General features: G+C 42.2%; 1 protein-coding gene across 5 annotated transcripts in view; it reads left to right on the forward strand.

The window, feature by feature from the left end:
• dab1a (DAB adaptor protein 1a) overlaps nt 1-26,977 on the forward strand; it is a 708,809-nt gene that overhangs the window by 610,606 nt on the left and 71,226 nt on the right. For 3 of the 5 annotated variants that reach the window (XM_061888191.1, XM_061888195.1, XM_061888193.1), the window contains exons 10-11: nt 12,001-12,132; nt 24,543-24,662. In XM_061888191.1, coding sequence (XP_061744175.1) covers nt 12,001-12,132; nt 24,543-24,662 — 252 coding nt within the window. Of the gene's footprint in view, nt 1-12,000; nt 12,133-24,542; nt 24,663-26,540; nt 26,580-26,912; nt 26,976-26,977 lie in introns of all 5 variants that reach the window. The other 2 variants (XM_061888190.1, XM_061888192.1) reach the window with 2 other exon arrangements.

Consider the following 26,977-nt stretch of genomic DNA (forward strand, 5'->3'; position numbering starts at 1 on the left):
TGTGCGCGTGACGTCACGGGTTGTAGGGCTCCTCACATCTGAACATTGTTTATAATCATAGCCAGTAGCAGCTAGAGCTATCCGGACCGAAAAAGCGACAATTTCCCCATTAATTTGAGCGAGGATGAAAGATTCGTGGATGAGGAAATTTAGAGTGAAGGAGTAGGGGGAAAAAAGGCGATTGCAGTGCGAGCGATTCAGATGTTATTAGACACATTAACTAGGGATAATTCTGGAAAATCCCTTATCTTTCTATTGTGTTGCTAGTGTTTTAGTGAGATTAAATGGTACCTGAAAGTCGGAGGAGTGTGGCCACGGGTGTGTTGACGCCAGAGTCTCTGAGGGAAGTCACGCAGCCCCAGGAGGACGCTGACTCCGCTGATGTCTCCGGTAAGAGCCGACTTATTACCACAATTTTCTCACTGAAAACTGCCGGTTGACATGTAGTCGGGATCCATGTTCGCTTGACCGCTCTGATCCATAGTGAAGCTTCAACTTCGGGAATTTTAAACAAGGAAACACCGGCTGTTTGTGTGGCTAAAGGCTAAAAGCTTCCCACCTCCATCTTTCTACTTTGACTTCTCCATTATTAATTGAACAAATTGCAAAAGATTCAGCAACACAGACGTCCAGAATACTGTGTAATTATGCGATTAAAGCAGACTACTTATAGCCTGGATCGGGCTGGAAAATAATGTCCGCTACAACCCGAGACGTCAAACGCACGCGTCATCAAACCGCAACGTTTTCAACACGACACTTTGCGGGAAATTTAAAATTGCAATTTAGTAAACTAAAGCGGCCGTATTGGCATGTGTTGCAATGTTAATATTTCATCATTGATATATAAACTATCAGACTGCGTGGTCGGTAGTAGTGGGTTTCAGTAGGCCTTTAACTCTATGTTGTTATTATTAATAATGATAATTATTTTTGTGGAAACTGATCATCTTAATGATTTCTCACGATAAATATATATAGCAGGGGTCGGGAACCTTTTTGGCTGAAAGAGCCATGAAAGACAAATATTTTAAAATGTATTTCCTTGAGAGCCATATCATATTTTTTATCACTGAATACAACAAAATGCGTGCATTTCTTAATTAAGACCAACATTTTTAGAGTACAATAAGTCTCTAATTCTTTTTAATAACATTATTTCCCGAACAGGTGCGGTAGGAAACGGATGGATGGATTAAAATGCATGAGAATGTTTTATATTTTGAACGTTATTTTTAACATCGTGATTACCAGCGGAATTATTCATTACTCATCGTGTTAAGCAATGTCAGCAAAGATTTATCTGAGAGCCAGATGCAGTCATCAAAAGAGCCACATCTGGCTCTAGACCAGGGGTGTCAAACTCAAATACAGAACAAAGCCGCGGGCCGAGGTTGAACAAATTAACCTTTTAATAGGGACCCAAACAAGTTTTGCATTGAATATTGAACAAGCAAGGCTTATATAACTTTATAGTGACATGCAAAATTGAGTTTCAAATAATAATAACAATAATAATTTAAAAATATCAATGGCATCCATCCATTTTTCTACCGCTTATTCCCTTTTGGTGTCGCGGGGGCCGCTGGCGCCTATCTCAGCTACAATCGGGCGGAAGGCGGGGTACACCCTGGACAAGTCGCCCTCTCATCGCAGGGCCAACACAGATAGACAGACAACATTCACACTCACATTCACACACTAGGGCCAATTTAGTGTTGCCAATCAACCTATCCCCAGGTGCATGTCTTTGGAAGTGGGAGGAAGCCGGAGTACCCGGAGGGAACCCACGCATTCACGGGGAGAACATGCAAACTCCACACAGAAAGATCCCAAGCCTGGGATTGAACCCAGGACTGCAGGAACTTTGTATTGTGAGGCAGACGCACTAACCCCTCTCCCACCGTGAAGCCTATCAATGGCATATCAAATCAATTTAAATAAAAATTGAATGCCTCTTTTGTATTTGCAGTTTTCTGAGGTAAATATTATCATTCACTTTTTCCAGAGGCTAATACAATTGAAAATAAAATAAAAATGAATAAATCAATTATCAGGCCTTTTTACTGGTCAGTTAATGTCGGGGCTCAGGTGGGCAGGGCTAGGGGGGCGGGGTTTGTTGGTAGCGGGGAGGGGGTGTATATTGTAGCGGTCCAGAAGAGTTAGTGCTGCAAGGGCTTCTGGGTATTCGTTCTTCCGTGTTTATGTTGTGTTACGGTGCTGATGTTCTCCCGGAATGTGTTTGTCATTCTTGTTTGGTGTGGGTTCACAGTGTGGCGCATATTTGTAACGGTGTTAAAGTTGTTCATATGGCCACCCTCAGTGTGACCTGTATGCTGTTGATCAGGTATGCCTTGCATTTACTTACATGTGTGTAGAAGCCACACATATTACATGACTGGGCCGGCACGCTATTTGTGAGGAGGAAAAACAGACTTGACGACAGGTTGTAGGGGACGCTAAAGGCAGTGCCGGGAAATCGGTGAATGCGGTGTTACAGCGGCACCACTGTATAACACCGGCGGGCCAGCTCTAATGTTAATTTGATATTGCCTCAAGGGCCAAATGAAATTACACGGCGGGCCAAATTTGGCCCGCAGGCCAGAGTTTGACACCTATGCTCTAGAGCCATAGGTTCCCTACCCCTGATATATAGAAACGGATAAATATCATTATGCAACACTTTATTTTTATACTTTCTCTAAGTGCACATTTTTCAAATTGAACATTTTCAAATGATCACTTCTAAGACAGTCTTGTGAAATCACAATATCCCGTTTTAACTGTCTAGCCACTAAAATGTTTTAACAAATCATGAATTACTTTGCACCATGTTTGTACAAATAATGTAAAATACAAAAGGTCAACTCTCAAATTTTTAGATAAATCATGTCACACTCTGAACTGGACACCAAATCACCAAAGCGAGACCAGTTTGCTAGTACATAAATACAATTTAAAAAATTGAGGCAGTTCACTGGTAAGTGCTGCTATTTGAGCTATTTTTAGAACAGGCCAGCTGGCGACTCATTCGGTCCTTACGGGCAAACTGGTGCCCGCGTGGACCGCGCTGGTTACCCCTTGTCTAGTACAGTGGTTCTCAACCTTTTTTCAGTGATGTACCCCGTGTGAACATTTTTTAAATTCAAGTACCCCCTAATCAGAGCAAAGCATTTTTGGTTGAAAAAAAGAGATAAAAAAGTAAAATACAGCACTATGTCATCAGTTTCTGATTTATTAAATTGTATAATAGTGCAAAATATGGCTCATTTGTAGTGGTCTTTCTTGAAGTATTTGGGGAAAAAAAAGAAAAAAATAACTAAAAACTTGTTGAAAAATAAACAAGTGATTCAATTATTAATGAAGTAATCATCAACTTAAAGTGCCCTCTTTGGGGATTGTAATAGAGACCTATCTGGATTCATCAACTTAATTCTAAACATTTCTTCACAAAAAAATAAATCTTTAACATCAATATTTATGGAACATGTCCACAAAAAAATCTAGCTGTCAACACTGACTATTGCATTGTTGTATTTCTTTTCACAGTTTATGAACTTACATTCATATTTTGTTGAAGTATTATACAATAAATATATTTATAAAGGATTACTGAATTGTTGCTATTTTTAGAATATTTAAAAAAAAAAAAACTTACGTACCCATTGGCATACTTTCAAGTACCCCCAGAGGTACGCGTACCCCCATTTGAGAACCACTGGTCTAGTATTTTGACCACAAGCCATACGGGGGGCCAAAAATGTCCCTTCCAGTCAGTGCAAGCCAGACGCCCCCGCTGCACCTGCCTTTATTAGCCTGAGATTTACACCCCGACTGCATGTATCCCGCCGTAATTCAGAGATGCTGCGTCCGTATGCGTCAGGCGGGACACGGTGACCAGTGGCCTCCCGCACGCGGCCATATTTCAGGCGGACAAGCTCATCCCCGGCGGCGCGATTCTTCATGCCTCTTTTTATGTTCGTCATCGGTCTTTGTCTCGTCCCTCCTCCCCCTTCACCCGGATCGGACCCTCTTCGGCAAAAAGATGGAGCCGACCCGGAGCAGGGGCGAAGACGTGAAGTAAAGACACAAGGGGGCGACGGCGTGGTGAGGGACGGGCGAGCATATGTCAAAGTAAAGCTCCCCATAGGGAGACTTTGTCCTCTGTCGCCGCACATTAATATTAACTATGGCGATACGCTGTCCTGACTATCAGTACTAATGGATAGCCGGGCGCGGTGAGGGACGGCCCCAACGACTCTGCTGAGGTTCACGGATCTTGACAGTCTCATTCCCGGCCTGTGCATCACTCAGCCAGATGGGCGGATGGATGCGCGGCGCGGGCAAAAAGGAAGGATGGATGGCCGCTCTCCTGGAGGAGAGGAAGGTCGTCCGCAGAGAAGGAGGAAGGTGGCGCCTGAGACGGAGGGGAAGAGGAAAGGAGACATTAATCTTCGCAGAGGCCATCGTCCTCTCTCTGTCTGCCGCCGCCTTGCTCAGGAAGAATGCGCGGTTTGCAATCAATTGATTGAGTATTAAGCCAGAAATATTTAATATGTAGAAATCCATGAGTGTGACCTTTGGACACACTTAAGGAAAAATCATTATGGTCACAGGATAGGAAATTGAAAATGTAAGAAATGAAACAGAAGCGTAGTAATGTGACTTTTGACTTAAGTACATCAACATTCTACGCCAGACCTAAGCAATTATTTTGACTGGGGAAGAAACATCTTTGGGGGTATTTATTTTGTTTTACATATATATATATATATATATATATATATATATATATATATATATATATATACACACACAGTACAGTTTGGACACACCTTCTCATTCAACGCGTTTTCTTTATTTTCATGACTATTCACATTATAGATTGTCACCGAAGGCACCAAAACTATGAATGCACTAGGGGTGTAACGGTACGTGTATTTGTATTGAACCGTTTCAGTACGGGGGTTCCGGTTCGGTGCGGGGGAGTACCGAACAAGTTCCAAACGAACATATGAAGTAACCGCCTATGCTAAAGTCTTAACAAGCTGCTCCGCTCCGTTCTGCCTCTGTCTCCTGCACAGCACCCTGCATGTAATATTGGCTCCATTTCAGATAGTTGTGTGTGTGTCATGTTGTTCCAGACCACAGCAAACATTACCCTACCTTGCCAAAGATTGTAATAAATCTATTAAAAGAACACAGTCTGCAGTTTCCTTAAACTTGGACACGCACATCTATACCTTTAGCCATTAAAAGCCAGTAATTTCCAGGAGTTATCGCACCTTCTAAGTAGTCTCTGATTTAATAATGGTTTCTAATGTAAAAACATAGAAAAAATATTAAATTTCAACATTTCTGTCACTGAAGATCTGACGCATAGTCATTTTGATAGTAGGCTATTGTAGCTAATATAGACATTTACTGTACATCATGTGTTGTCTTCATTATCACACTTGTATACGGCTTTTAATTTTTTGCGTCTCCAGACAGATTCTTATATTTTTGGTCCAAAATAAAGCAACGTTTTGGGTTGCCGACCCCTGCCCTAAACTATTGTTACGTAGTACCCATGATTACCGATATAACACGTATATCACTCAATAGTGCAGATTCCAACCATTTAATTATTTTCTGTAGTTCAAGACTTACAGTAATTTGACAATGGCACAGCACATTCATTATTTTGATGTTAAAGGTTAAAAAAAAACATTGGAAACATTTGGTGGTCCGGATTGTATACCGTATTTCCTTGAATTTCCGCTGGGGCGCTAATTAATTTAAAACCTCTTCTCACTCCGGCGTTTACCAAAGGCAAGCATGTGCTAATTATTTTAAAACCTCATTTGACTCCGGCACTTACCAAAGACATGCGGTAAATTTAGGCCTGCGCTTATACATTTGAGTGTGATGTAAGGACACCATCATGAAAAGCACATTTAATAAAAAAAAAAAAAACGTTATTATGGTCTTACCTTTACTTATAAATGAAGTCCATGCGCAGCTCCTTCTGATCAAAAGCATTGATAACTTGTTTATAGAAATCTTCCTTATCTTTCTTCAGTTTTCAAAGTTTCTGTCTCGATGGAGAACTTCCTTTATTACCTCCTGCTTCAATTGAAAGTCCAGTTTAGAAAACTGTTTTATTTTAGATATGTAATCCTCCATGTTAAAAGTGCAAGCGAGAGGAAAAAATAAACAATCGCTGCTCACTCTTGCTGCTTGTTGTCACTTCTGCAGCCGAGTAGTCGAAAGAAGGATCACAAGCGCCCTCTACCACCAGGAGGCGGGAGTCATTTAATGACTCATAATTGACACACGCAGCTACGGTATATTAATAAAACATAGCTGCTTACTGTTCTTTTGAGCATATTCAATAGCTTGGACCTTAAATCCTACTGCTTAGCTCTTAATCTTCTTCCCTTTATGCGATTTCAAATTATTGAAATCAGCTTTCTCCATTTTGAAAATGATAACAGGGGAAGTGTCACTCGTGACGTGACGAGTTTGACCCAGTGGAAATTCTAGACATGCGCTAATAAAAATAATATTTTGCGAAACGAGTTTGACCCGGCAGTAATGCTAGGCAGGCGCATACTATATACCCAGCGGCAATTCAAGGAAATACGGTATATACTTTACATGCAGTTTGCTTTCAGGCCCCCAGCCAAAGTGTTATAGCCCGATGCGGCTCCCAAATCAAAAAGTTTGGACACCCCTGAGCAATAGTCCCATTTTTCTATCTTTATTTACATTTTTCATAAGGTGTCGCCTATGCCACATTTAAGCCACTTGGGGATGATTGACATGCTTTTTGAGTTTTAAGACCTACATTTCCAATCAAATTTGGTAAGAGGCCACCGCCTTCCCCTGAGTGTTCTATCGTTACCACGACGACTAAATACATCATGCACTTCTGTCACCCCGGCAGCCTCCGAGAGATCGTGCAACACCACCTCCCTGCTGCCTCGGTGTCACTCTCAGGTCACCAGGCAGGAGCTGATAAGCATGACTCCAATTATCAAATATGAATGACTCGTTAAGAATGAGCAGCAGGTGTGTGCGTGTGAATGTGTGTGTTATGCTCCCAGCATGCATCTGGCAACAACGTTAGGCGTAACTTTCAGCGCCATCGCGTGTTTGTGTGTTGAGCGGGGACATGAGACGGAGGGAGTCAACACAACGCCATCTGCCATGGGCTACGCCAGCGCGGCGCCCCCCTACTGAGACTACAGTGAAGAGGCCGGGACGTGCGAGAAACCGTTTAAAAAGGCTCACAAGGTCCTCCTTTGAGGACGCTTCATTGACACGGGGACTTTTTTCCTTTTTTCCACTCTCAACAGAGATGACAGGAATTTGGAAAGAATCCTTTGAATTTTGAATCCATTGATCAGCGGCCACAACTAGCATGCCGCCCATTTTGGGTCCGATTCCATCACAACAAAAACCCCTAATGATTGTACCTGTGTTTGAAATTCTTCGAGACCAGGGTTCGGCAACCCGGGGCTCCTGAGCTGCATGCGGTATAGCACGGTTGGTAGAGTGGCCGTGCCAGCAACTTGAGGGTTGCAGGTTCGATTCCCGCTTCTGCCGTCCTAGTCACTGCCGTTGTGTCCTTGGGCAAGACACTTTACCCACCTGCTCCCAGTGCCACCCACACTGGTTTAAATGTAACTTAGATATTGGGTTTCACTATGTAAAGCGCTTTGAGTCACTAGAGAAAAGCGCTACATAAATATAATTCACTTCACTTCACAGCCATACAGGTTACACTGAGGGTTGTGATATAAACAACTTTAACACTATTACTAATAGGGGTGTTGGAGAAAATCGATTTGAATACGTTGTGCGATTCGGAATCGATTCTCATTTTTATAAAATCAATTAAAAAACATATATACATATATATTTTTTTTATTGTTTTAATCAATCCAGCAAAACAATACACAGCAATACCATAACAATGCAATCTAATTCCAAAACTAAACCTGACCCAGCAACACTCAGAACTGCAATAAACAGAGCAATTGAGAGGAGACACAGAACAAACCAAAAGTAGTGAAACAAAAATGAATATTATCAACAACAGTATCAATATTAGTTATAATTTCAGCATAACAGTGATTAAAAATCCCTCATTGACATTATCATTAGACATTTGTAAAAATAAAAAAAAGAACAATAGTGTCACAGTGGCTTACACTTGCATCACATCTCATAAGCTTGACAACACAGTGTCCAATGTTTTCACAAAGATAAAAGAAGTCATATTTTTGGTTTGTTTAATAGTTAAAACAAATTTACATTATTGCAATCAGTTGATAAAACATTGTCCTTTACAATTATAAAAGTGTTTTTTTTTTTTTTTTAATCTACTACTCTGCTAGTACGTCAGCAGACTGGAGTAGATCCTGCTGAAATCCTATGTATTGAATGAATACAGAATCATTTTGAATCGCAAAAAATATAGTTTTTGAATCGAGAATCGAATTGAATCGAAAAAAATCGATATATTATCGAATGGTGACCCCAAGAATCGATTTTGAATCGAATCGTGCGACACCCTAAGATTCACAGCCCTACTTAATAATATGCGCCGCACTGTGAACCCACACCAAACAAGAATGACTGACACATTTCGGGAGAACATCCGCACTGTAACACAACATAAACACAACAAAATAAATACCCAGAATCCCATGCATCCCCAACTCTTCCAGGCTACATTATACAACCCCGCTACAACCAAACACCGCCCGCACCCCCCAGCGGGGGTGTATAATGTAGCCCGGAAGAGTTAGGGATGCATGAGATTCTAGTTATAAGGGGAAAATTTGCAGACATTCGAAAGAATAGTTGCATTGAAATTCAGGAGTCTCCCGGAAAATTTGGGAGGGTTGGCACGTGTGATGCTGTCAAGCGGCACTCATATGAAACTTGCGGGCCGCACTAACATTCAATTTTCATATAATAAGGTGCGCGCTGCGTGTCTGAGACCCTTGGTTTATACATAGCACAAAGCAAAAAAAATAAACTGTATGCAGTGTTATCTCATTTTAAATTTCAAAAGAGTTGTGTGGCTCCCATTGTTGTCTTTATTTTGTGAGACGGGTCAAAATGGCTCTTTGAGTGGTAAAGGTTGCCGACTCCTGTTCTAGACCTGTGTTTTTCAACCTTTTTTGAGCCAAGGCACATTTTTTTGTGTTCAAAAAATCCGGAGGCACACCACCAGCAGAAATCATTAAAAAAACAAAACACAGTTGACAGTAAAAAGTCATTGTCGCAATTGTTGGATATGACTTTAAAGCAGGGGTATCAAACTCAATTTACCTGGGGGCCACTGGATGCAGAGTCTGGGTGAGGCTGGGCCGCAAAAAAGGTTTTAAAAAAATATTTTTAAATGTCTTTATTTTTATTTTCAACACAAAATAAAATCTAAATATAAATTACCGAAATGAGAATTAAGTAATGTGAGGCAATGCAAATTAAACAATATATAAATAAAAAAATTGTTTGAATTGGTCCAGGTTGTCAGGCACTGCTATTGCTGACGGACAGGTGTCGCGATGTGACTGTAGCCAGGCTCGTAAGAAAACCCTCATCTCTATGGCAACGCGTTTGTCGCTTTCACTCATTTGCCACTTGTCCACTAATGCAGGGGTAGGCAACCCAGAACCTTGAAAGAACCATTTTGGACCCAAATAACAAAAATCGTCTCTGTCTGGAGCCAACGGGAGGGGGTGGTGTTTACAGTTATGGTAGCACAATTAGCCCCGAATGGGCTAACATCACGTCCAAATCGCACAGCGACTCTCTGTCGGAGTATCAGCGCTGGGGTCCAGTGCACCACAGTTTTGTACTGTTGCTCGTTCCTTTGGCGGAGTGCTTCGGAAGCTACCGGCCCTCTCGTCTCCCCGGCCTGGACTATTTACAGCGGCGCCGGGGGAGGGAGAGAGAGAGGCACACACACACAGTGACAGAGAGAGCGAGCAGGGGGGCGGGCGAGGAAGGGAGGAGGAGCGCGTGCGGGTCTAGTGGAAAAGCGGCAAAACGTTTCTCTGCTTGCATGTTTGGCCCTCGAGAGCCACATACCACACTGTGATTGGTAGATTCCTTCAGCTCCGCACACAACAGAGTCAAGCGCCGTTCATGTAAAACTTGCCGGCCGCACTAACATTTAACTTTCATATTAAGGTGAGGGCCGGAAAATAACGTCTCATGGGCCAAAATTGGCTCGCGGGCCGCGTGTCTGAGACCCCGGCTTTAAACCATAACCAACTATACATCATTTTAGCTCTTGTCTCAAAGAAGGTGTACTGTCACGACCTGTCACATCACACCGTGACTTATTTGGAGTTTTTTGCTGTTTTCCTGTCTAGTGTTTTGCCCTCCTATTTTGGTTGCTTTTTCTCTTTTTTCCGTATTTTCCTGTAGCAGTTTCATGTCGTCCTTGGAGCGATATGTCCCGCATCCACTTTGTTTTAGCAATCAGGAATATTTCAGTTTTTAATTCTTCTTTGTGGGGACATTGTTGATTGTCATGTCATGCTGGGATGTACATTGTGGATGCCGTCTTTGCTCCTCAGTAAGTCTTTGCTGTCGTCCAGCATTCTGTTTTTGTTTACTTTGTAGCCAGTTCAGTTTTAGTGTCGTTCTGCATAGCCTTCCCTAAGCTTCACAGCCTTTCTTAGGGTCACTAACCTTTTTGTTTATTTTTTGTTTAAGCATTAGACACCCTTTTACCTGCACCCTGCCTCCCACTGTTTCCGACATCTACATAGCAATTACCGTATTTCCTTGAATTGCCGCCGGGTATATATTATCCGCCCGCATGCCTCGTTTTACCGCCGGGTCAAACTCGTTTTGCAAAATAATTACCGGAAGCTTAGAAGTACTGCCGGGTCAAACTTGTTTAGCAAAATAATTAGCGCATGCCTCGTTTTACCGCCGGGTCAAACTCGATTTGCAGAATAATTAGCATATGCCTCCTTTTACCGCCGGGTCATACTCGTCACGTCACGAGTGTGCAACACGGGTGGGAAATAAGCCATATTTCCTCTCATGGCATCCCCTCATATTACCTGCGCCGTTTCCACGTTTAATCTCGCGAGCATAACACAGGCGCTCACGTGACCCGCTGCAGCCTATCGTGCTCTATATAATCCAGCGTTTCAAGATGGCTGCCAGGTGGCTAAGGCTGGGGACATCTGAAGCCGGTATGTTTTAAAGTTTTCGTTTGCCTGCATGTCGTAAAAACAACCGTCCAACATTTTACAACAAATTGTAAACTTATAGGTGCCGACCATCAGGGCCGAGTGTGGCGATGTTAAGATATTAAGCCGAGTTGTTAAATGAATTTGTTTGCTAATAGTAGCTACTAGCCGTACCCATGTATTTTCTATGGGCGGTTAGCATCGGGTTTTAATCCCGTTTCCTCCAATGTTTCTGATCCGATTGAATTTATATTTATGCCAAGTCTTTATTTTGGGTACTTACATACAGTGACTGAGTGTTGTGGCGTTTTAAGGCCATCTGCATTTTTTATGCTACATAATAATGTTTTTTTTTTTATTAAATGTGCTTTTCATGATGGTATCCTTACATCACACTCAAATTTATAAGCGCAGGCCTAAATTTACCGCATGCCTTTGGTAAGCGCCGGAGTGAAAAGAGGTTTTAAATTAATTACCGCCCCGGCACTAATTCAAGGAAATACGGTAGCTATCGGCTGCCACCTACTGAAGAGTATTACACGGTTACTCTGCCGAGCTCCAGACAGCACCGACACGCAACAACAAAACTAAATTTGCAGATTATAATTACTGGTTTGCAAAAAAGTATTTTTAGCCCAAATAGGGGAAATTTGATAATCTCCCACGGCACACCAGACTGTATCTCCCGGCACACTAGTGGTTGAAAAACACTGTTCTATGCCACTTTGCTGCCCTTGGTTTTGGACTTCCCAGTATTAAAAAAATCTCAATGTGGGTCTCTTTTCAGGTCCTGCAACACCACCATGCGGTCCACGAGATCTCCTACATCGCCAAGGACATCACAGACCACAGAGCCTTCGGCTACGTTTGCGGCAAGGAAGGCCACCATCGCTTTGTGGCCATCAAGACCGCGCAATCGGTAAGCGGTCGTTTTTGTGTGCGAGAGTCCATTTGTGCGCTTTGTTTGAAGACATTTTGTTATTGTTCACGAGCCTAATGTATAATTTATCAGGCTCTTCTCTCAGTAGCGCAGACCTCTTGACATTTAGACGAGGACCTTTGCACAGCAGCTCCCGTTCCACCGCGTTGTTTACTTTGCTTTGTGTCTTTATGTGAGTGTTAAATGCTGCCCCAAATGCGCTCTATGCGATATCTAATACTCCCTTTCGGAGCTCTTGTTGCACCCCTGTGATCCGTTTGGATCCAGCTGGCTCGCTCGGCAGCCGCATCGATTTCCCATAGTGAGTCGATGAGACTTTGAGTGTGTGTCACCAGCTCTAATGGCACATCCATCCTCCGAGCGCTGCTCTTTGACTCAAACAGTGCCGTCACACACACACACACACACACACACACACACACACACACACACACACACACAAACACATACGCACGCCTTATTACAGCATAGATCAGAGATCACAAAATTGGGTGTCACCATACGCAACCCCGTCAAGCCGCCATCCGTCAACCTTAGCTGACATTTACCCGACGTTTACCCGAGTAAAAGTAAATAAAATGGCTACTTTTATTCTAAGGCTTTGACCCGCACAGCAAGTAAGTACATTTTATTTATAAAGCGCTTTTCAGAGATAAAATCACAAAGCGCTCTAGGTCAGGGGTGTCAAACTCAAATACAGAGTGGGCCAAAATTTTAAATGGAACAAAGCCGCGGGCCAAGGTTGAACAAATTAACCTTTTAACAGGGACCCAAACAAGTTTTGCATTGAATATTGAACAAGCAAGGCTTATATAACTTTATAGTGACAAGGAAAATAGAGTTTCAAATAATCCATCCATCCATCCATTTTCTACCGCTTATTCCATAATAATAATAATAATTAAAAAATATCAATGGCATATCAAATAAAATGTAGATAAAAATGGGGGGGGGGGGGGGCGGAGTTTGGTGGTATCGGGGGTGTATATTGTAGCGTCCTGGAAGAGTTAGTGCTGCAAGGGTTTCTGGGTGTTTGTTCTGTTGTGTTTGTGTTCTGTTACGGTGCGGATGTTCTCCCAAAATGTGTTCGTCATTCTTGTTTGGTGTTGGTTCACAGTGTGGCGTATATTTGTAACGGTGTTAAAGTTGTTTATACGGCGACCCTCAGTGTGAGCTGTATGGCAGTTGCCTTCACTTGTGTGTGTTAAAGCCGCATGTATTATGTGACTGTGCTGGCACGTCGTTTGTATGGCGGAAAAGCGGACGTGACGGCAGGCTGTAGAGGACGCTAAAGGCAGTGCCTTCAAGACACACCCCCAATATTGTTGTCCAAGTGAACTTTAACTCCTCCCACTGGATCTTTCCTAGTTACCGATCAACCTGACTAGGATTTAAACCCAGTCCTCTTTGATTGGGAAATACCTGTTTTGACCCCTCAGCCATCCTTGGTACTCTTAAAGGGAAATTTCGGGCCCCAATTAAATTTTTAATTGAGAACCTGTCTCAGTAAACTATGATATAAAAGCTTTCCTAGTTACCGATTGATCTGCCTGGGATTCGAACCCAGTTCCTTTTGATTGGGAGCGAGCTGTTTAACCATTTTCGGGAGCGGCACTGAAGTTCGGGAGTCTCCCGTGAAAATCGTGAGGGTTAGCAAGTACGAGTATCAGCGATGAATGCGGTGTTACAGAGGCACCGCCGCTGAATAATACCGGCGGGCCAGCTCTAATCTTAATTTGATATTACCTCAAGGGCCAAATGAAATTACACGGCGGGCCAAATTGCCCACGGGCCAGAGTTTGACACCCATGCTCTAGGTGAAGTAAAACAAGAATTCAATTAAAACAACAAACAGCAACATCACAAAAAGGATAGAAAGTGGATTACAAATGAAAGTTAAAAGGCGCATTAACTAAAAGCTTTACTTAAAAGAGAAGTTTTCAAATGTTTCTTAAAAGTGTCGACACAGTCAAGTTTACGGAGGGACCGGTGCAAGTTGTTCCAGAGTCCGGGAGCCTGGAATGCCAGGTCTCCACGGGTTTTACAATGAGTTTTTGGGATCTTTAGAACAGTGGTTCTCAAATGGGGTACTTGAAGGTATGCCGAGGGGTACGTGACATTTTTTAAAAGTATTCTAAAAATAGAAACAATTAAAAAATCCTTTATAATAATGGTTAATGATAATGGTTGTACTTGTATAGCGCCTTTCTCTACCCCTTTTAAGGAACCCAAAGCGCTTTAAATGATAAATAAATAAATGGGTTGTACTTGTATAGCGCTTTTCTACCTTCAAGGTACTCAAAGCGCTTTGACACTACTTCCACATTTACCCAATCACACACACTTTCACACACTGATGGAGGGAGCTGCCATGCAAGGCGCCAACCAAGGCGCTTTGACACTATCTCCACATTCACCCATTCACACACACATTTATAAATATATTTATTGAATAATACTTCAACAAAATATGAATGTAAGTTCTTAAACTGTGAAAAGAAATGCAACAATGCAATATTCAGTGTTGACAGCTAGATTTTTTGTGCACATGTTCCATAAATATTGATGTTAAAGATTTGTTTTTTTGTGAAGAAATGTTTAGAATTAAGTTGATGGATCTCTATTACAATCCTCAAAGAAGGCAGTTTAAGTTGATAATTACTTCTATGTGTTTTAAAATAGCACAATGATTCAAAGTGCTCTAAATCTTTTGTACCATGAATTTTATTTTGTCAGTCAAAGTAAGCCATCAATGTAAGTGGGCGGGGCTTACACAAATCTAGTCCAATCATTGCCTCTCTGATCCGAGTGCTGGGCTACCAATCAGATGTTTCAATCTGCCCTTGGACTTTGATGTCTGAGTGTGAAAGATGAAATTAATCCATAGACTGCTGACACACACTTTAATGATATAACTCAATAAATAATGACATCATAAATGTATTAATACGGCCCTGCGATGAGGTGGCGACTTATCCAGGGTGTACTACGCCTTCCGCCCGATTGTGGCTGAGATAGGCATCAGCGCCCCCCGCGACCCCAAAGGAAATAAGCGGTAGAAAATGGATGGATGGTGTAGAAATCTTTATTTATTTTTCAACAAGTTCTTAGTTATTTTTATATCTTTTTTTCCAAATAGTTCAAGAAAGACCACTACAAATGAGCAATATTTTGCACTGTTAAACTATTTAATACATTAGAAACTGATGACATAGTGCTGTATTTTACTTCTTCATCTCTTTTTTTTCCAACCAAAAAGGCTTGGCTCTGATTAGGGGGTACTTGAATCAAAAAAAAATTTCTTTGGAGGTACATCACTGAAAAAAAGTTGAGAACCACTGCTTTAGAAGACCCTGCCTGAAGACTCGGATATAGAGGCATAACAAGTCAATGATGTTCTGACAGGCCCCACCATGCAACGCACGGAAAAATTAAAAGAAAGATTCAAATATTGCTTAATGAGTAATTATTTCATTCATTTAATCAAATATTGTTACTACACTTATATTCATATAATTATTATTATTATTGTCATTTTTATTTTTGTTGTTATTATTGTCATAATATTATTATTATACATACCAGCTTTATTTATGGAGCCCTATCACTTAAACCACAGGTGAAAACAAAGGGCTGACCACCAAACTATATTACTATTAGAGAAAGCATTAAAACAAATACACATACAAAAATATTTAAAAGCAAAAGTAAAAACACACATTCAAAATGAATATGGTCAGATGAAATAGGATAAGAAGCAGCGAATACAAAATAAAATTAACATTTTAAAAATGGCCAATGAATAAAGGTTGGTTTTAATATGGGTTAAAAAATAGACATGAATTTGTAGTAATTATATATCATTAATATATTGTTTTTTGTTTTTTTTAGTAGTGTTTTATATATTTTTTTTGGTTTTAACATTTTCCATTGTGTCATCTTTTGAGGTAATGCCACTCCAGTCCTTTTGAGGAGATAGTGAGTCGGTACTCATGGAGTCTGCTCGGCAACAAAAAGTTGTTCATTAGTAAATAGTCTTTTGTTTTTTGTTCAATGTAATCTTTTTTTTTTTTTTATGTGAAAAATAGCTTTGCAAAAATTAGGGATGTCCGATAATATTGGCAGTCCGAGAGTATGCTTTAAAATGTAATATTGGAAATGATCAGTATCGGTTTTGAAATTATCGGTATCTGTTTCAAAAAGTAAAAATGATGACTTATTAAAACGCCGCTGTGTACACAGACGTAGGGAGAAGTAGAGAGCGGCAATAAACCTTTAAAGGCACTGCCTTTACGTGCATGCCCAGTCACATATCTACGGCTTTTCACACACACAAGTGAATGCAAATCACACTTGGTCAACAGCCATACAGGTCACACTGAGGGTGGCCATATAAACAACTTTAACACTGTTACAAATATGTGCCACACTGTGAACCCACACCAAACAAGAATGACAAACACATTTCGGGAGAACATCTGCACCGTAACACAACATGAACACAACTGAACAAATACCCAGAACCCCTTGCAGCACTAAATCGTCCAGGACGCGTTACTATACACCCCCCGCTAATCCCTCCACACACCCACACACCTCAACCCCGCCCACATCAACTTCCTCATGCTCTCTCAGGGAGAGCATGTCCCTAATTCTGTTTTGAGGCATATTAAAAGAAATAATGGACTTTGTGACTTCAATAATACGTATGGCAGTCCCATGTTGGCATTTTTTTTCCATAACTTGAGTTGATTTATTTTGGAATACATTGTTTAATGCGTCCAGCGGCGCATCACAACAAAATTAGGCATAATAATGTGTTAATTCCACGACTGTATATATCGGTATCTGTTGATATCGGAATCTGTAATTAAGAGTTTGACAATATCAGAATATCGAATATCGGCAAAATATATATAGATATGTATACACAACAGAACAAATACCCAGAACCCCTTTTAGCACTAACTCTTCCGGGACGCTACAATTTTCACCCCCCGCTAATCCCTCCACACACACACACACACCTCAACCCCGCCCTCATCAACCTCCTCATGCTCTCTCAGGGAGAGCATGTCCCAAATTCCAAGCTGCTGTTTTGAGGCATGTTAAAAAAATAATGGACTTTGTGAAGTGAAGTGAATTATATTTATATAGCGCTTTTCTCTAGTGACTCAAAGCGCTTTACATAGTGAAACCCAATATCTAAGTTACATTTAAACCAGTGTGGGTGGCACTGGGAGCAGGTGGGTAAAGTGTCTTGCCCAAGGACACAACGGCAGTGAATAGGATGGCGGAAGCGGGAATCGAAGCTGCAACCCTCAAGTTGCTGGCACGGCCACTCTACCAACCGAGCTATGCAGCTCCGTGACTTCAATAATAAATATGGCGTTGCCATGTTGGCATTTTTTTCCATAACTTGAGTTGATTTATTTTGGAAAACCTTGTTACATTGTTTAATGCATCCAGCGGGGCATCACAGCAAAATTAAGCATAACAATGTGTTAATTCCACGACTGTATATATCGGTATCGGTTGATATCGGAATCGGTAATTAAGAATTGGACAATATCTGCCAAGCGGTGTGCAGATTCAGCGGTCGCGGAGGCAAAAACTCGGACATGAGAGGAGTTCGGGGAAGCCATTGAAAACGACTTCCGGACGGCTTCGAAGCGATTCTGAACCACCATACGGCGCCTCAGGAAGAGGAAGCAGTGCACTATCAACACCGTGTATGGTGCAGATGGTGTTCTGCTGACCTCAACTGCGGATGTTGTGGATAGGTGGAAGGAATACTTCGAAGACCTCCTCAATCCCACCAACACGTCTTCCTATGAGGAAGCAGTGCCTGGGGAATCTGTGGTGGACTCTCCTATTTCTGGGGCTGAGGTCGCTGAGGTAGTTAAAAAGCTCCTCGGTGGCAAGGCCCCGGGGGTGGATGAGATCCGCTCGGAGTTCCTTAAGGCTCTGGATGCTGTGGGGCTGTCTTGGTTGACAAGACTTTGCAGCATCGCGTGGACATCGGGGGCGGTACCTCTGGATTGGCAGACCAGGGTGTTGGTTCCTCTCTTTAAGAAGGGGGACCGGAGGGTGTGTTCCAACTATCGTGGGATCACACTCCTCAGCCTTCCCGGTAAGGTTTATTCAGGTGTACTGGAGAGGAGGCTATGTCGGATAGTCGAACCTCGGATTCAGGAGGAACAGTGTGGTTTTCGTCCTGGTCGTGGAACTGTGGACCAGCTCTATACTCTCGGCAGGGTTCTTGAGGGTGCATGGGAGTTTGCCCAACCAGTCTACATGTGCTTTGTGGACTTGGAGAAGGCATTCGACCGTGTCCCTCGGGAAGTCCTGTGGGGAGTGCTCAGAGAGTATGGGGTATCGGACTGTCTTATTGTGGCGGTCCGTTCCCTGTACGATCAGTGCCAGAGCTTGGTCCGCATTGCCGGCAGTAAGTCGAACACATTTCCAGTGAGGGTTGGACTCCGCCAAGGCTGTCCTTTGTCACCGATTCTGTTCATAACGTTTATGGACAGAATTTCTAGGCGCAGTCAAGGCGTTGAGGGGTTCCGGTTTGGTAACCGCAGGATTAGGTCTCTGCTTTTTGCAGATGATGTGGTCCTGATGGCTTCATCTGACCGGGATCTTCAGCTCTCGCTGGATCGGTTCGCAGCCGAGTGTGAAGCGACCGGAATGAGAATCAGCACCTCTAAGTCCGAGTCCATGGTTCTCGCCCGGAAAAGGGTGGCATGCCATCTCCGGGTTGGGGAGGAGACCCTGCCCCAAGTGGAGGAGTTCAAGTACCTAGGAGTCTTGTTCACGAGTGGGGGAAGAGTGGATGGTGACATCGACAGGCGGATTGGTGCAGCGTCTTCAGTAATGCGGACGTTGTACCGATCCGTTGTGGTGAAGAAGGAGCTGAGCCGGAAGGCAAAGCTCTCAATTTACCGGTCGATCTACGTTCCCATCCTCACCTATGGTCATGAGCTTTGGGTCATGACCGAAAGGATAAGATCATGGGTACAAGCGGCCGAAATGAGTTTCCTCCGCCGTGTGGCGGGGCTCTCCCTTAGAGATAGGGTGAGAAGCTCTGCCATCCGGGAGGAACTCAAAGTAAAGCCGCTGCTCCTTCACATCGAGAGGAGCCAGATGAGGTGGTTCGGGCATCTGGTCAGGATGCCACCCGAACGCCTCCCTAGGGTGGTGTTTAGGGCACGTCCAACCGGTAGGAGGCCACGGGGAAGACCCAGGACACGTTGGGAAGACTATGTCTCCCGGCTGGCCTGGGAACGCCTCGGGATCCCCCGGGAAGAGCTAGACGAAGTGGCTGGGGAGAGGGAAGTCTGGGTTTCCCTGCTTAGGCTGTTGCCCCCGCGACCCGACGTCGGATAAGCGGAAGATGATGGATGGATGGACAATATCTGATATCGGCAAAAAAGCCATTATCGGACATCTCTAGCAAAAATACATACTCAATTTTTCATTTTATAATTAATACTCATTTCCTTTCGAACTTTTTAAGTAGATTTTTACATTGACATTTAACATAATACAATATCAACAAGGATCATTTTAGCCTCAACAGGCTGCATGGCAATTTATTTAATACATATTCATCTAATTATTTTTTCTAACGAGGCGACCGTTCTCAAAGCTTTGTGAAAACTCCGCCATCTGCCACTTGTCGGTTCTCTGCTTCCTCCTCCCTCCTTAAAAGAGAGTCATTGGGAACGAGAGCTGGCATGAAGAGACTGTAGGAATATGTACTTTCAAAGGCGAGGCGATGTGAATCTGACAAGAGTGACAATATGTTTCGCTGTCAGGCCCTGTAGGAGCAGACGTTCAACCAACCCCCCCACGCCCCCACCCACTACCACCTCAGGCGTGTCTGTCAAGAGCGATGCTAGGCGCGGGAGGAAAACCGTCTTGCGGAACGCCGGCGTTAAAATAGAGCTCCGCTTTATGCGGGGCGGCGTTCCGTCTGTGAACTCCGGTTGCACTACACAAAGCTGGCAGTCAATAATTGATTAGGTCTGAAACTCTTGCCGTACTCCAAGGCTGCTTCTGGTTACTGGGTGACAGTCGATATAAGTGCTGAGCATTGGGAGAAGTCTGTTGGAGAGTCTGAGATTCAGAGAGGCAGTTAGACCCGGAGGAAAGTGATGAGGTTCCTAGAACGGCTGCTGTGTCTTTGTTTGCTCACTGGAAACAGCTTTGTTTGAAGAATTCCGTCTGACAGTGACAAGGTCTGACACATCAGTTGTGGTCTCTAACAAGGATCTCAATTTGAGGCTCGGCTTTCTGCACCTGCAGCTAAAATATCGGGACTTGAAAACTCATTAGAGAGAAAAGCGCTGATTCGTGTCACAGCGACAGAATCTTCTTCATGGTTATGATGTAGGGGTGTAACGGCACACAAAAATTTCGGTTCTGTATGTACCTCGGTTTAGAAGTCACAGTTCGGTTCATTTTCGGTGCAGTAAGAAAACAACAAAATATAAATCTTTTGGTTATTTATTTACCAAATTTGTAAACAATGGCGTTATCCTTATAACATTTGGAACACTATAATAATTCTGCCCACGTTAATCAACATTAAACTGCCTCAAGTTGTTGCTTTGATTAAATAAAATGACAAAACTTTTCTTCCACATATAAAAAGTGCAACATCAAACAGTTTCAAGTCAACTCATCATGCTTAATTTATTACAGCATTTGGGAAGCCTGTAGTTGATTTTTGTTATGTAAATGTTATATTTTTGACAACATGTGATAGCAGGGACCCTGCCATTCAAAACTAGGCTGCTACATTACTAATGAGAAATGTAACTATAGCTGAAAAAATAGTACAATAGCAACAGGAGAGACTATTCATCCCTGAACACCATGAAATAACAGACAGAGAGGGCTTTGCTGCCCCTAACACACACACACGCACGCACACACACTGCAAAATGAGCTAACGTTACGCTATAAGCTAATTAGCCTTCACCTCAAGCCAGGACTGCGAGCGAGCTGAGCTGCAGTTTAAGTTTCTAGAAGGTCAACGGGCTCATAGTGATGTAAGTAGTAGTTGACTGGGAGATGTTTTTTATAATTTGGGGAGAGAGAGTCTTATGCTCACCTGTTAAACACTATTCTGCTCGACGCTGAAGCATCGACTACATGCGCTCTGATTACGCACTGCTGATTGGCTTTGTATGTAACCAATCAGATGGTTGTGTGGGTGGGACAATGCTGGGTGCTGAGACAGAGGCAGAAGAAGCAAAGCAGCTTGTTAAGACTTTAGCTTAGAAACTCGTTTGGTACACCCCCGTACCGAACCGAAACAACCTTACCGAAAAGGTTCAATACAAATACACGTACCGTTACACCCCTATAATGTAAAGCAGGCCTGGGCAAATAAAGGCCCGGGGGCCAAATGCGACCCGTTAAGCTTTTCAATCTGGCCCGCCGGACGTTTCCAGATATTTTTTTAGTTCTTTAAGATGGAAAGTGTAGCTGCCATTATGAAGTGCAGTGATGTTTTCTAATGACCGTAAGTCTTCAACTATACAAAGCATTTCAACGGTTGGAATCTGCGCTTATGGATGATATACCAGTTACTATTGTAATCTAATTAGATACTATGATCATCTAATTACCGTATTTTTCGGATTATAAATAGCTCCGGAGTAAAAGTCGAACGGGTCAAAAATGCAAAGAAGGAACAAAACATATATAAGTCGCACTGGAGTATAAGTCGCATTTTGGGGGAAATTTATTTGATAAAACCCAACACCAAGAATAGACATTTGAAAGGCAATTTAAAATAAATAAAGAATAGTGAACAACAGTTATATGAGGCATAAATAACCAACTGAGAAGGTGCCTGGTATGTTAACATAACATATTATGGTAAGAGTCATTCAAATAACTATAACATATAGAACATGCTTTACCTTTACCAAACAATCTGTCACTCCTAATCGATAAATCCCATGAAATCTTCTTCCTCGATGTCGCTTCTAAACAACTCTGCCAACTCCAAAGGTATGCGCCGCTTCCTGTTGTCGTTTTCTGCTGCATATTTCACTACATCCAGCTTGTAATCTGCAGTACATGATTTCCTTTTAGGTGCCATTTTTGTTCAGCCCTTCTCAGTTTTTATAAGTTACCGCCAACATTGAAATGATCCATTTTAATAGCTATTTTAATAGTGGTATATAACATATAGCAGTTAGCATCCCATGACCCACAATACACTTCTGCCATGACCCTCCCCCGCCAAATTCTTATCGGTTGACTTGTATGTGACGATTGCTGACGTGTGTGTGACGATTGCTGCCATTTTCTTCGTCTCTTCCGCGAATGAGAGAAAAATACGGTAGTTACTATGGTAATCTACTTTAGAGCAGCTCTGACGAGGCACCAAGCAGTGTGGGCGGGAAGCGTTTCCAGACGCGGAAGGAGCTTTTCACAACAAAGTTCTAAAGCTTAGTTATATATCAGATGTATCAGATAGTAGGTAGGTTTATTTTGTACCCTTCGTTCATATTTCACTTTTTGTTTAATTTTTGTCGCGTTTCACTTGATTGTAAAATATGTCAGTCGAAAGGGGTTGTGATATTCATATTTTGTCAATATTCAGTGTTTTATCGTTCATAGAAAAAATGTAAAATTCCATAACGTTTTTTGAGGCGGTCTGTCATAAGGTTTTTAGCATTCAATCAGACATTATTGTGAAGTTTTGTATTAGTGTCCCTAAAAATAGATATACCTGCCCCCAGACACCTTTGTTTCTCTAAATGTGGCCCCCAAGTTAAAATAATTGCCCAGGCCTGACGTAAACACTACATAGTCAATGGAAGGCCATCATCTGACTCGTAGAGTCAACTACCGCATTGGTTATCCTACTAAACTTCACCAAGTACGATGCTGAGAGGTATTGCTCTGATTTGTGTGAGTGAGCGACCGTGTAAAAGTATGTTTCTAAGATAGTTGGTGAGTTATTTAGTCGGTTTGTTGTTAGTTGACTGAGTGAGTTAATTGATTTTTTTTATTGATTGAGTTTTTAGTCGGTTGGTGAGTAAGCCAGTGAGTGAGCTGTTGACTCAGATGGCTACCTGTCAGTGAGTCATTTATTTAGTCGGTGAACGAGTGAGAGTTTAAAGAATTAGTCTGTTTTAAGTTGGTTGGTTAGGTAGCTGGCTAAATTAGTATTTTTTTGTTGGTTAGTTGGTAGTTAATTGACTGAGTGAGTTGATTGGTTGGTTACTGATTGAGTTTTTACCTAGTTGATGAGTAAGTGAGGGAGCTGTTCATTTATTAGCTAGCTACTTACTTGGTTGCTTGAATTGTCAAGAATGAATTTATTCCGTCAGTTAATGAGAGAGAGGGTTGGAATAGGTCAGTTTTAAGTTAGTTGGTTGGTTGGTAGTTAGCTAGTTGTGCGATTTCTTTTTTGGTTAGTTGGTTTACAATTAGATGGGTAAGTGATTATTATTTTTTGGTTGGTTAGTTTGTTGTTAGATAGGTGATTGAGTATTTTCTGGTTGGTTAGTTTGTAGTTGGATTGGTAGTACTTTCTTTGTTGGTATGTTAATTATCAAATGTGAGTTATTTAGATATTTGGTTGGTGCATGAGTGAGCTGATTTATGTGGTTGCTTACTTAGTTGGTAGGTTAATGAGATAGTGAGTGAGCTTTTTACTTACTCCAATCAACCTATCAATCAATTTTTACTTATATAGCCCTAAATCACGAGTGTCTCAATGGGCTGCACAAGCCACAACAACGTCCTTGGCTCAGATCCCACATCAGGGCAAGGAAAAACTCAACCCAATGGGACAATGAGAAACCTTTGAGGAGACCACAGATGGTTTGTGGAACACCCCCTGGTGTTGTGGTTATGGCGGTCATTTACGTTATGGAAGAAGTTTTACATGTACTCCGGTATCAGGAAGGTGTAGCGAATTTTATAGACGAGGCTCAGTGCAAGTTGTTTTAGTCGGTCCTCCACCCTGAGCCAGCCCACTTTGGAAAAGTGGGTAAGAGTGAGGTGTGATATAGGGTGGAGGTCTAGAAGTAACCTGACTATCTTGTTCTGGAATGTTTGGAGTCTAGATTTGAGGGTATTGGAGGTGCTGGGGTACCAAAAGGTGCATGCGTAATCCAAAAATGGTTGAATGAGAGTTCCCGCTAGAATCTTCATGGTGCTTTTGTTGACCAGAGAGGAGATTCTGTAGAGGAATCTCGTAAGTTGGAAAGTAAAACAAAAAACCCAATTGTTGGGAAACATATTACATTTCAGCTTTGACCTGTATTGTTTGTGTTGAGAGAGCGACACAAGCTGTTACATTATCTCATGTGTGTGTGTAAGGTGTTTTGAGATTAACTGCCTCGTCCTCCCAGGCGGAACCTGTGATTCTGGACCTGCGGGACTTGTTCCAGCTCATCTACGAGATAAAGCAGAGGGAGGAAATGGAGAAGAAGGCCCAGAAGGACAAACAGTGCGAGCAGGCCGTCTACCAGGTACTTCCGTTGCCTCGTCTCTTTATAGCATACTTGCCAACATTCCCGGATTTTCCGGGAGACTCCCGAAACTCAGCGCCTCTCCCGACAATCTCCCGAAATTCAGGCGGCGCTGGAGGCTCCATACGGACCTGAGTGAGGACAGCCTGTTTTCACGTAGGCTTTCCCACAATATAAACAGCATGCCTGCCCAATGACGTTATAACTGTAGAATAATGGAGGGCGAGTTCTCGGTTTCTTATGTGGGTTTATTGTTAAGCAGTTTCATTAACGTTCTCCCAGCGCGGTAGCAACACACAACAACAGCTGTCACGTGTTTGCCTACCGTAAATCAGTTTGTCTGCCGTAAACAGCAATGTTGTGACACTCTTAAACAGGACAATACTGCCATCTACTGTACATGCATATGGTTCGAAAAATAGGGACAGAGAATAGAACAAGGATGGACAATTCAACTCTTAACTCAACAATGAGTAGTCGAGTGTTATGTGTGTGTATATGTGTAAATAAATGAACACTGAAATTCAAGTATTTCTTTTATTTATATATATGTATAATAAAATAAATATATATGTATAATAAATAATTATGTATATAGCTAGAATTCACTGAAAGGCAAGTATTTCTTGTGTATATATATATATATATATATATATATATATATATGTATATATATATATATATATATATATATATATATATATGTGTGTGTGTATATGTATATATATATGTATATGTAGGTGTGGGAAACATCACAAGAGTACTTCATCTCTACAGAACTGTTTCATGAGGGGTTCCCTCAATCATCAGGAGATTTTAATGGAAGCATTCACATACAATGGTTTGTATACGGCACAGAGTGGGTGGGTACAGGCAGGCGTAGGGTGTGGTGATTGGCTCATGTGTTACCTAGGAGGTGTTTCCGTCTGTGGCGGCATGTTGAAATGATCTCACTGCGCTTGTTGAGGGATGATAGATCGTTTCTCTTTTAAGCATAGGTTGCATCTTTTATTACCACTGTTTTAAGGCGTGCTGCATGCAAGAATTTGCCATGTTATTGAATATTCAACATTATTGTCTTTGAGGTTCCAAATGTGCTTGCTGAGTTCTGTAGAATTCCGCAAAGTCTGGTTTCTAAAGGAGGCTTTGTGATTATTCCATCTGGTTTTAAACGCTCCTTCGGTTAATCCTACGTACGTGTCGGATGTGTTAATGTCCTTGCGTGTTACCTTTGCTTGGTAAACGACTGATGTTTGTAAGCACCTTCCGTTGAGAGGGCAATCAGGTTTCTTACGACAGTTACAGTCCTTATTGGTTTCAGAGTCGTTTAGTCTGGGGGTAGGCAGTCCTTTTGCAATTGCTTTGTTGTGGTTTGAAATTATTTGTTGTATGTTATTCATACAGCTGTAGCTCAATTTAATGTTGTTCTTGTTGAATATTTTTCTTAGGGTGTTGCCTATATATATATATATATATTTATATATATATATATATATATATATATATATATATATATGAAATATTTGACTCTTAACCACACCCTTCGTACCCCCCACCTCCCGAAATCGGAGGTCTCAAGGTTGGCAAGTATGCTTTATAGCCCACCATAATTACTCCTGTCTGAGACACCTTTGACATTGAAACGCTGCTAAACTTGGAACACGTCAAGAGGCTTCTGCCAATTGTACTTAATTCTCTCTGTCTGATGATTGCCAAATATTCCCTCTGTCTGATGATTGGCAAATTATCATCTTAATGTTGGAAAAGCCAAAGAAGCCTTTTTTTTGTTCTGCTTATGCTTTCCGCCTACTCTCTCTGCTCCTCCGGCTTAACCCTTACGCCTCTTCCCTTCTTTTCCTTGGTGCCGCTCATCTGCAGACCATACTGGAGGAAGATCTGGAGGACCCGGTCTACCAGGTAATTTCCTCTTTTGCCATCCTCGCTTCTTCCTGCTTCCACCACCCCGCCCCCCGAACTCCTGGCTTGCTCCTATGTGTGTGCACTGTGGGGAGACAGCCCCTGCTGGCTACTAATGGGAAGACCACGATCCACATTGTGATTTTTCTGGAGTGCATGTTTTTGGGGTGCATGACCAACTGCTGGGGGGAATACGTGCTTCTTAAAATGTGACCCTCTCTTTTTCAAAAGAAGAACCTAATGGAAAATGCTGTTTGACTTTCTCCCGACTTCTTCCACTTTCCCTCTCTTATTCTCTTCTTCCCTCCCACTCCTGTGCTTCCGATGCTGTAGTACATTGTGTTTGAGGCCGGACACGAGCCCATCCGCGACCAATCGGAAGAGAGCATTTATCAGGT

The sequence above is a fragment of the Nerophis ophidion genome, linkage group LG26 (genome assembly GCF_033978795.1).
Source record: "Nerophis ophidion isolate RoL-2023_Sa linkage group LG26, RoL_Noph_v1.0, whole genome shotgun sequence".
Lineage (NCBI taxonomy): Eukaryota > Metazoa > Chordata > Actinopteri > Syngnathiformes > Syngnathidae > Nerophis > Nerophis ophidion.